At 35.1% G+C, this 12,482-nt stretch overlaps 1 protein-coding gene and 1 long non-coding RNA gene across 5 annotated transcripts in view; one reads left to right on the forward strand and one right to left on the reverse strand.

Annotated features, from left to right (window-relative positions):
* Positions 1 to 12,482, reverse strand: part of Dg (Dystroglycan) — a 67,090-nt gene that overhangs the window by 24,966 nt on the left and 29,642 nt on the right. For all 4 annotated transcript variants that reach the window (XM_070108075.1, XM_070108076.1, XM_014240509.3 and 1 more), the window contains exon 2: positions 5,427 to 5,831. In XM_070108075.1, coding sequence (XP_069964176.1) covers positions 5,427 to 5,558 — 132 coding nt within the window. In that variant the 5' untranslated portion in view covers positions 5,559 to 5,831. The remainder of the gene's footprint in view (positions 1 to 5,426; positions 5,832 to 12,482) is intronic.
* On the forward strand, positions 5,733 to 6,109 carry LOC138856955 (uncharacterized). The gene is made up of 2 exons (XR_011395914.1): positions 5,733 to 5,870; positions 5,930 to 6,109. It is a non-coding gene; the product is annotated as an uncharacterized lncRNA (long non-coding RNA).

Below are 12,482 nucleotides of genomic sequence, written 5' to 3' on the forward strand. Positions count from 1 at the left end.
TACTCGCTAAAATTAAATTTAGCGGCAGTTAAGTTGTACTCGCCGAGACTCCAGATGATCTCCGCATAAAAGTATCAATTTTACAGTTGAAAAACTTTTCACTGTTAAAGCAGTTTTTAATAAGCAAAACGACAAAATCTATGCAAAAACTTCCAAAGAGCAAAAAATGCATTTACAAGTACAAGTGTTCAACTTGGTCACCATTCAGCTGCTGTAATGGTTTGGAGGGAAGTCTCCTGAAAAGGGGTTACACCTCTACACTTCTGTGAAAAATTGTTTAAGACTTGGACAAAAGTTTACCAGCAGGATGTTTTAGAAGGCCAAGTAAAGCAGACAAACAATACTCGCTTCAATGGAGAACATTGGATTTTCCTGCAAGATTCTGCTCCAGCACACAAAGCAAAAACCATCCAGCAGTGGCTTAATGCAATATTTCTGGTTTCATAGCTGCAAATGATTGACCGTCTGGAAGTCCAGATTTGAATACATTGGACTACAGTTTGTGCTTAGAGTTGGGGAACATGGCCTGTGGAATAACCCACTGAAATTTGGAGATTCTCAAGAAATCTTTGGTTCGAACAGCGTCGGCAATACCAATAGAAACTGTGCGCGCTACGTACTTTTAATCAATGACCGAAACATTTGAGGGTTTGTGCGAACACAAAAGGTGACCATTTCGAATAAAATTTTGTACATCGCTCACTTAATATATGCGTTATTAAATAAAATTAACTTTATTTAGAAATCGTTAATAGTGTCATTTTTATATCGGTCTGAACTTGTAACAGAACTTATGACAGGACTAAGTATATTTAGCGAATAGCAAATAATCAATTGAATTTATTATAAGTCAAAAGTATGGAAAGTAATTTCTAAATAACAAAGTGAGAGAAAACACGATGGACTTAGCGTACATTCAACTTAATGTGGACATATGTACTTTTGTATAGCCCATATATAAATAAATATATATGTACATATATAATATATACATCTATGATTATGCGCTTTGGCATTTCCTTATATAACGAACATACCATCCGATATACATACTTACATACCGATACATAGCATTCATAGCAGAACATATTGAATTACTCGGCCAGAAGCCGAAGAAGAAGAAGCAGTACAAACAAAAATTAGAAAAAGAACAAGGTGCACTCCGATAAAAGAACAAAGAATGTCTCACATTTGGAGGGAAAAAAGCTTTCACAATTAACAGAACCATGTGATGCTACTTTTATTTTAGTTTCTCTTGTGTGTTCTCGGCAAATTCTCGGCCACCATATTTGATTATGTTGCAATGCACACACAAACACACATTCACATGTAGACACAAACACAGAGCTGAATCAGAACATAAACAAAACTCGAGCAGTGCAAATATGTAAACATTGAAATGTTCCCCATCCTCGCAGCGTTCGCTTCTCGCCTTCATTTCCCTCAGCCATGGACTCGTGTATGTATGTACATACATATGTATACATGGGTATGTACCAGTGACTGTAGGGTCATTAGACCGCGCATTCAAAACTGCGCGAGGAAATTTTGCTTGAAATTAAGAAATAATGTTTTATATCTGATCGTTTGAAAATGGAAAAGAAAATAATTGGGGTCTTTCAATGTCAGACTAATGCTCTCTGAGCGCAATGTGAGAGCGGATATTACTGCGTACACGCAAAAAAAAAGAAGGATACATATTTATATTTGAGTTTTCAGACAAGTCGGTTTAGCTTAAGTGCTTCCAAATTAAATAGGAAAGGCTCCGGTTCACAAAAAAATTATAAAACAAAACTCTGAAATTATAGAAAATTTGTGATTTCTGCATAAAAACGCAATTCTAGAATAGAAAAGAGTCGTGTTCAAGAGAGAGAGAGAGAGAGAGAAGACAAAAGAGTAAACCTATCGGTATTACTAAGTCCACAGCAATTATGTGAGAGGATTCGAGTTACGGCAGCAAAATAATTCCAAACATATAATATAAAAAATTTAATTTGCTAACAAACATTTCATCATGAAAATGATATTTTCAGTTAAAAAGTGCTCATAGAAGTCTCATAAGAGAAAAAAGAAACAAAAGAAGTTTTAATGTGTAGTAAACTGTTTCCGAATGATGAAAGGAGGATTCGAGTCACAGATGCAAAAAAACGAATTCTAATATAAATTCCAGAGAGAAGAGAGAGATATAGAGAGAGAGAGTCTTCAAAACTACAAATAACTTAGTTTTCTTAACAAAATGTCATTATAAAACGATATATCCAGTCAAATAAATTCTTATCGATATCACAGAGAAAGGGAGGGAGAAAGAAAGAAAGAGAGAGAGAGAGAGAGAGAGAAAAAGAAAGAGGAAGAGAGAGTCTTAAAAATTTCAAAGTGTGATAAACTGCCTCCGCATAGCTTAGATTTGCTCATTGGATTATTTGTTCGCCTAAGGAATTCGATATTACTAAGTTGACTATTGTAAAAAATTTGAAGTTCACAAAACTTTGAGTTCTTCTCAAACTCAACTTAGTCGACGAAAACTGTTCTAGCGGTACTTAACAGTCTTACAACAAATTTCAAAAGAAACTGCCACTGAAGTGCAATAAACTTATTATCAAAATTTTTATTTCTTTGAATCATGTCCGTACATACAATGTAAAGAAAGAATTACGTCAGACATATGTAATATTATTTAACGAATTTGGTGACGAATCAAAGGTTGAATCATTTCGGAACATCAAGTTTGGTCGAAATCGGACTACAACCACGCCTATTTCCCATATAACACCATTTTCAAATCCATCTGATTCTTTCACTTTCCACTATGCATATCAAGCAACAATGATTATATCGGGGTAAAACTTTGCGTGAATAATACGTTTAAAGTATGCCTTCTTGTGACCAAAAATTGTCTAAATCGAACCAAAACTGTTCAAGCCCCTAAGTACTAAATATGTGGACCCAGTGCCTATAGTTGACCTTCTACCGAAAATATCAGCCAATCCACAAAGAAATCTCAAACGAGTATACCATTTGACTTTGCGAGAGTATAAAATGTTCGATTACATCCGAACTTAGCCCTTCCTTACTTGTTTTCTTTAATAAGCGTTCGAATTTTCAACGAAAAAAGTAAATATAGTAAAAGGCAAGCTGGAACAAGATCAGCAACTCAGCGATTACTTTTAATTTAATGTCTGTGAGAACAACAATAGTAATAACAGCAGTAACAAATTTTCTAACAACAACAACAATGATATCTACATGCATAGTTACTTCTGTTTACTTTTAACTGAGCACTTTGAAGTGTACGCCCTGGACCTACAAGTACAGCCATTTCAACAAGATCACAAATACAAAGATATATATTCTTATGTGCTGAGGTGTGTATGTGCATTATGGTGTCATGATTAATGGAGCAACATCTGCCTCAGCACTTTTCTACGAATCGCGAACGCATTCAGTCAGATTACCACTGCTCTTTTTGGTTTTTTTTTTCGTATATTCTTTTACCTGTCTGCGTACACAGCGAGAAATTTTTGGAATAAAAACAAAAGCACAAAAAAAAAAGAAATTATTTATAGAACAGCACGCATTTGTCTATTCGAAGACCTTCCGGGTGCTCATTGACCAAGCAATGGCAAGAGGCAAAAGAATACTGACTACTAACACACGCCAAAAGGAGTGGTCTTTATTTAGTCCAAACTTCTGTAGAGCCAAAACTAAAAACAAATACACACATACATACATATGTATGTGCATATGACACACACATTCGTCTTCACGAAAAAAAAGAATGATAAAATCCACAGAAGACCTGATAAGATTACCTGTAATAGAGACGATAAGAATTGGAAGAGGCCAAAAAGTATGCACACAAAAATCAAAATGATTGCGCTGAGATTTAATGAAAGAAAAAATTAAATAAAAAATTAATTATCGGAAAAAACAAAGTGCTCTTCCAGGTAGGCCTTACCGCGCAAGGCGTTCCTGAACGCAGAAATGACGTGTATGTGTGATATATATGTATGTACATATATGGATATATGTATGTATGCAATATCTACTCAAATCTATGAACGTGTGTGAATTTGTTTTAACAAGTTAAACTCCAAATATTTTCATGTGGCTCGAACACGGAAGCTGATTCTTGGAAGAGCACTATAATGCGCTTTTATTTATTTAGACTTTTTGGTAATCAACAAACAAACAAACATACAAACAGCATACAAACAAACAAAAACAATTATAAAGCTATTAGCCCTCTTCTACGTGGTCGTTTGATGTTGCACCAGCGATTGCTCTAAAATGCAATGGAGTTGTAAATCTGAGGAAACACCCATACTCGGTCTTATTTGTACATACATATATACATATATTTACATTTATAAATTTGTTATTAAACATACACTGTGCGACAAAAATTTGTAAACCGGGTACGTGTGAACACACAAATAAAAAAATAAAAACGTTAACGAAGCTATAATAAGCTTCACAAAACTTTACTTACAAGAACTTTATTTTGATCGTTCAGTATAAATGACAGCTATATACTATAGTGGTCCGATCTGAACAATTTGTTTGGAGATTATATTATACATTGCTTTAAACAATAATCTATGCCAAATGTTGTGAAGATATCTCGAGAATATGACGTGAACAAAATTTCAGATCGATATCTCAAAAACTGAGCGACTAGTTCGCGTATATACAGACGGACGCTCAGAGTATTAATGTTGTGCAAATTTTTACTACATTTTAACATTTAAACACAATAAATCGATCAAAAACTAAGATATCATGACTATTAGACTTGTTTGGGAGCCCTGTCACAGTGGAATCTTAGCGGGGATTATGGACCTGCAGTGAAGCGAGCGCTGGTTAACAACCAGAATTTTTGCGGCTGCGAGTTCCTTCTGGCATAAAAGAGATGGCAGAGGCTCCAAACAACTCTTTGGATCAGACGTGTACCAAACAATCTGATCATTTTCCTAAAAGGCATGTCAGGAAGAGATGCTTGTCGACTAAAATCGAAACAAAACAAATCGCTTTGTCATCTAACACATTAAAATTGGCTCTGTGACGTTTTACTTCACCTGAAACTCAAAAGTATACCATGATAACCTTGGCATGAATCGATTTAGACCATAACAAAATTTCAAAAAAAATACCTGAATTTGCAAATCGAAGCTGTCTAAGTGAGATTTCGGTTAGAATCGACCTCTTAACCTAACCTAACCTAACATAACACCTCAAAATTTACTGGTGGATTAAAAAAAAGTTTAATATTTATATATATAATATATGTTATAACTATTTTAAGCCCACACTGTAGTATACCTATATGAATATAACTCAACGTCATAGTTAAAGGCAAATGCGCCGGCATAGCAATAGTAGTCGGCATATTACACCGAACAATCAACAATCACTTAGCGAGTACATACCTGCGAGTCGTTAAAGTTGAAATCACGCTCCGCTTGTATAAAGCCTAGGCAGCCGAGCCCGAACAGCAGCACCAACAGCAGCGTCGACGCTTTGCTTGACAACGCTAAATCAAATTTTGGCATTCGTCGCATATTTACACTGTTGTTGTTATTGTTTGCTGCAAAGCAATATGCGTGGAAGTGGAGGAGATGCCACACTCCTTAAAACTGGAAATTGGTTATTGGTGAGCGTGCGCTCGCGTAAAGATTTGCCGATATTTTTTGAAAACAAAAAACAAATTGTGAATAAATTAAAAGACGGAGATCTTCAAATTCTGTTAAGTGCTAGAAATTTGCGTCGATAGTCGTTTTGAGACAATTCGTAATTGCTTTAGCTGTGCTCATGCGTTCGTTTGTGTAGTTTCTCTGCAAAGAAGGGGTAAAATGGAAAAAATTAATGACAAGGTACAAACATATACACACATATATAATGACATAACATTCATTTAAATCTATACTTACAGATATCTACATACAGCTAGAAGGTCGAGCGCTTAATTACTGACCGAAATTTTATAGAAAAATATTACCCGAAAATAAAGTTGAGCAAATATCAGCACAGCTGTGCTTACATAAGCTTACGCACTTATTGCTTACTTATCTAGACATCAAATAAAAGCGCTTAGCATATTCTATTGCACATAGTTATTCTGTTAGTTCTGTCGCTAAACACTTCGATTCGCTATTTGCTCATCAATTTTTGATGTGATTTTACCGCCAGTCGGTTGGACTTGTTTAACTTCTATGGCCGAAGTCACTTAGCAATATTATTTGGCGGTAATGTGTCTAATGAAGAGGCAGGGGAAAGGCCTAATAGCTTATTCAATCATGGTATATGGATTTATCTCTATATACAAAATACAAAAAATCCAATATAAAATTAGAAAAAATCAATCAATAGATCAATTTATACAGTATTGTGCAAAACAAATGCAAAGGTGGTGGAAATTTATATTTGATAACAGTTAGTTTTATTACCAAATTTACTTATTTTCATTCTAAATTGATTCAATTATCTCGCAAATCCACCTATATTGTATATGATTGAAAATTAACTGAACGAAAATAACTTTATTCTTTATGAAAGCATTCGAAAAGAATTTTCATCCATTTTGACAATTTTTAGTAGAGGAATCGCTAGAAACTGCCAAGCCGATGAGCTAGCCACCTGTACCCCACTCACATCGGAGTGGAAACGAGCTATCATCTTGCGTTCTAGCACTGGACCTATGAACCTCGCGTGCGCTTAGCAGCTCCTGTGCAACTCCAAGATCCTTTGGCTCAAAGCGGTTACTCGATTCCCTACTTTTGCAATTTGCCAGCTCAGAACTGTATCGTAAAGGTCGACAGTATTGATGCTATACATAGTCAGATCATTTTGACACACGAGCGCTATTTGTGTTGTTTACAGTAACTTAAAATATTCATCTCGGTCAAAAAAATGAAATTAAATCGCGAACATTTTCGCGCGATTTATTTTACAACTTCCGACGTGGATTAACTTAACAACCGTGTATCGATGAACCAGTTTTTGGCGATGAAGCTCCATTAAGGACCAGTGTTTATCGATGGTATGGTGAATTTAATCGAGGTCATAGATGACTCCAAGATGAATTTTGTGATTGTGAAAAAATTTATTCACGTTTACGATTCCACACAATTTGTCAATCGCTTAAAAAAAGGCTCGTATCGATTGGTCGACAGAAATATTTCAAAAATTAGATAGCGATGTTTCGAAACACGTCTATGACATCGTGCCAGGTGGATTTACGCGTATGAGCCCGAAAATAAGCAGCAGTAGACTGTATGCATGTTTCCAGATGAGCCGCATCCAACAAAAGACATGCCGCTACGATACCACTAGAACAACGCAGAACAGTGTGGTACACAACCATTTGTTTGCCAGTAGTCTTTCAAGAAATCAGGAAAACAAACCACCGAAGACGAATCACCATACCTTCATCACGAAAATGTGAGCTCTCAAAACATGAATTTGCCTAACTTGGCACCGAATGACTTCTTTTTCTTCTCGTACGTTAAAAATTAATTAAGAGGTCAACGTTTTTCCAACACCTGGAGCGGCTGTTAATGCGTTCACGTGTCAAAAGTGCTTCGATAATTGGTTTAAACGCATGCAAAAATGTATAGATCTTAATGGGGAAAATTTCAAAAAACAATAAAGCGATTTTCGATGATTAATATTTGTTTTTGTTCGCAAATATAATCTAATAATATATAGGCAAACCTCGTTTTATTCTAGTGGATTCATCAGACTAAAATTCAAACTGATACTGTGATAACGATTTTACACTGCGTTAAGCTTAGATCAGATTGGTACATCTTGGTCGATTACACTGAGATTATTTTCAAAAATGCACTTGCATTTATTTTGCACAATACTGTAGGCTTAATAAACTTGTCATTCATAATTAATTTAATATCGTTGGGTCTTTACAAATAATATATTCATTTATATTAATAGGAATATTAAACAAGTAAGGAAGGCCTAAGTTCGGATGTAACCGAACATTTTATACTCTCGCAAAGTCAAATGGTACACTCGTTTGAGATTTCTTTGTGGATTGACTGATATTTTCGGTAGAAGGTCAACTATAGGCACTGGGGTCCACATATTTAGTACTTAGGGGCTTGAACAGTTTCGGTTCGGTTTAGACAATTTTTGGTCACAAGGTGGCATACTTTAAACGTATTATTCACGCAAAGTTTTACCCCGATATAATCATTGTTGCTTGATATGCACAGTGGGAAGTGAAAGAATCAGATTGAATTGAAAATGGTGTTATATGGGAAATAGGCGTGGTTGTAGTCCGATTTCGCCCATTTTCGCACTATAATATAGAAATATGAAAATAACGTTATGTACCGAATTTTGTTGAAATTGGTTAAGCAGATCTCAAGATATGGGGTTTCACCTAAAAGTGGGCTGTGCCACGCCCACTGTCTAATTTTGAACGCGGTTCTTATAAAGTCATCTCATACCATCCCAGAGATAAAATTTGTCTGGCGTGTTTAGTGCTTGATTTATCGCGCTTTTAGTAGTTTTTAACAGTACCGTTATATGGGGAGTGGGCGGAGTTGCCACCCGATTTCAACTATTTTCACACCGTCAATAGAAGTGCTAAAAACATTTGCTTCCAGTGAATTTTGTTATCATAGCATTAGCGGTTTAGGAGATATGCACATTAAACCTATTAGAGGCGGGACCACGCCCACTTTAAAAAAAAAATTTAACTGCAGATGCCCTTCCCTAATGTGATCTTGTGTACCAAATAACAGTCTTGTATCTTATTGCGGAGCTTAGTTATGGCAATTTATTTGTTTTTGATTAATGGCGTTTTGTGGGCGTGGCAGTGGTCCGATTACGCCCATCTGCAATACCAACCGTCTCACGGTACCAAAAAACATGTCTACCAAGTTTCATAAAGATACCTCAATTTTTACTCAAGTTACAGCTTGCACGGACGGACAGACGGACGGACGGACAGACAGTCACCCGGATTTCAACTCGTCTCTTCATCCTGATCATTTATATATACATAACCCTATATCTAACTCGATTAGTTTTATGTGATACAAACAACCGTTAGGTGAACAAAACTATTATACTCTGTAGCAACAGGTTGCGAGAGTATAAAAACTATGTGACATTTGCCACCTTCTCAATATATGTATTTATGCATATATAAAAGCTTTCGCGACTTCTTATAAAATATGCAACAAAAAATTATCAATTATCTTTAAAAATATATGAATGGCAAGCACTTATTTACTGAAATTGAAAAGGTAATCAAAATATTTTAAAACCATTAAAATAAAATGTATAAAAGTTGAAAAAAAATCTTCGTACCAATTTTGGTATTCCAGCCAGTAGCTGACACACAACTTTAATGTGTCAATAAAACACGCCCCGTACCAACGGAAATGATTTTATTACAATCGTTTGTATGTAAATGTAATTAATGCGTTATTCAACACTATAGAACATATGATTACTGCCAACTTATTTACATAACCACAATACAAAGTGGCAGAATGGCGCTTAGCAGTGGGTCAGAACTGATTATCATTAAACATTTGAGTCATATGCATATCTATTGTCGGAATAAATGTAAATATCACGCGAAGTTTTTATTCAATTACATAATATTATAATTAGATTACGATGGCAACCCTGTGATAGAAACAGCAATTTTTGTGTGCAATTATAGTAATCGATGAGGCTGGGCTCGGGTTACCACTGGCAGGTTAGCTGGTAGATATACTTAAATTATCTACTCTCGACCAAGAATGACTTGAAAAGAAAGCTTCAAGCCTTTATGCTATGTATTCAAAATACTTGGTGGTAGTCGCTTAGGTAACATTCCGTTGTTGTGTCCAAAATTTTAACCCTGTAATTTGGTAACCGAACACAAAAGAACACTCGCTGAAACAAAGCATGTATGTAAATCTGTTGTCCAACCAAAAGCCGCCAAGATCTTTAAAATACCAAGAAGCTAACAAAATGGAGCATAACATATAACTGACAACTAAAATGTAAACACTTTCAGATAAATTTTTTTAGGAGTTGAGCGTTCTTTTGACACACGCTTAGAAACAAAACAAACCTACAAGTTAAGGAAATTACTGACAGTTTCAAAATTCTCAAAAATATTTTGAAAATATTTTCTGCTTTAAAACAGAGGTAGCTTGAGAGCAGCCGGTAAGACACGCATGGAAATAATAATATATGAGAGTCGTAAAACTCATCGCAACTAAGTATATTACAATATAGTAATAATCACATTAAATTGAGTTAATGTAGAAACCGTGAACAGAAACCCCTTTTTTTTAATATCAAATATAAACTTTTATTACATTTACATACTTATGTGTATATATACAAGTAAATATAATATATTCGTGCTGCTTTACGCTGACTAAGCGCAAACCTAAACGCCTTGTCCAACGATGCTGCTTAGCACCAGAACGACAGACACAAATGTATTAATGACTTTGACATCATTTCAATTAGCATATGATTAACATCGAGTTTCAATGTTCTTGTTCGTAAACAAAGGCTTTCGCTTTCATTTCGAGCCAGTTCATGAATCGGAGAGGCCTAATTTTGTTGATTCTTTTGATATTGTATAACCGTATTTACATAGAATAAAGTGCGGTATATTCATGTGTATGTATGCATTATATATTGTACAATATATATATCAATATTTAAATTTGGATCGAGACAGTCACACTTATACTCTAATTATTGCCGGTATTAGGTAATTCCAAAGCACAATTGTGTTTAAAATTGTATTTCATCGCAGAATTCATTGAAAAAGTTAGGTTATGTTACGGTTGCTGACTCTGAGAATATGTTATACGCGGTGAGATCTGTTGTAGAAAAAATATAGAAGAGACAAGAAAAAAGGCTGAGAAGACACTGGACTGACTGAGACTAAAAGGAAGACACTTTGCGGTAAACGGTAAAAATATTATTTTACGCCATTTAATATTTATTTAAAATAGTTCTTTCGAAAACTCGGCTGGGTGGAAAAGAAGGAGCTTTATTGTAAAACTCGAGAAAATAGGTTGTCTAGTAAAAAATGTTAAAATGTTTTGTTAATGTCATTTCAACACCACTTTTATGACCAGTTAAACGTTACACCAATACCGAGAACTTTTATTTTGTTAGTCTTGGAAGAATCTTTACGTTTATCACTATCCTCAAAACAAGAATAACTAGAATAAGTAATAGATATGATACGAAGAATATAGCAAATACGATTTTACTTTAACCAGCAATTTCTGAGGTGTCTCGTAATCTGTCTAAAAGTAGGCAAGAAAACACATCGGGAATTTCCGATAAATTAATGCTTACCAAAGTGCTTTTTCGAAGAATCTCGCCGGCAGTTCCCATTATATAATAGATGCCATGGTTTATTGGTATTCGAAGCGTTTTAATACTAACATACTCCGAAATAATCTCGGAGAATGTTAAGCATTCAAGAACTACAACGATTCCACTATTAACTGACTAAAAGCTTTAGTGTTGATGTTTTTGTTCGAAGTAAAATTTCAGGTCTTTAGACAAACTTTTCTGTGATTGTTGTGTTCAAACGAAAAATGTGTTCTTTTTTTTAAGTCTGAGGTCATTTATATTCGAGATTGGAACTAACTATAATAAATAATTCATGGTTTTGTAATTGATATGAAAACATTCCTAACAAAAAAAAAAAATTTAAAACAAAGCTTTTATTCGCAGAAATAGCTCATGAAGTGAAGGCTTGCCGAAAATAACATTCTGAAATTTTAAAAATTTAAAGTAAGATTATGGAAAGAGTCCTACGAAGGTTATTCCTATGGGCCGCGAATAATGGACTAGGTGTTAACCCTAGTAAAACGGAAGTGATGTTTTTCACGGATAAAACCAAAATGAATTAATTCAATCAATTAAATCTTCCCACATTCGGTGGTATAACAATTTCCCTGTCCCCACAGCTAAAAACTTGGGGGTTGAAACCGATACCAAACTGAGTTGGAAAAATAACATTGAAAAACAAACAAATAAAGCGTATATGGCCGACCACATCTGCAAAAGAATACTTAGTAGGAACTGGGGCCTGAAACATATATATAGTTATACTAGGCGCCCTCCGCTGCGCTCCGGGACGTTCGCTTCGCTCGCTCGCCTACGTCCGCCCCCCGCCGAGCGCGAGCTAGCTCGCTCTTATGTTAGTTGATTCTCGACAGCAGCAGAAAACTTTTATATATAATATAGAGAAATGTAGATCTATAAGGCCGTCATTAGACCAATTCCAGTGTAGGTCACTGCTTTGATGACCACAATTAAAGAAACACAACAATTTCTGACGGATGCGCTCAATAATCTCCTGCATCAGCTGCCAATAGAGGTCTTTACTCGGAAAGTGGCAGAAACTTTTGTTATTCGAATAAAGGATTAGGACGTTGAAACAGGAAAGATTATGAAAATATCGTGATTCTGAACCAGCTGAT

This window comes from Bactrocera oleae, chromosome 4, assembly GCF_042242935.1.
Source record: "Bactrocera oleae isolate idBacOlea1 chromosome 4, idBacOlea1, whole genome shotgun sequence".
Lineage (NCBI taxonomy): Eukaryota > Metazoa > Arthropoda > Insecta > Diptera > Tephritidae > Bactrocera > Bactrocera oleae.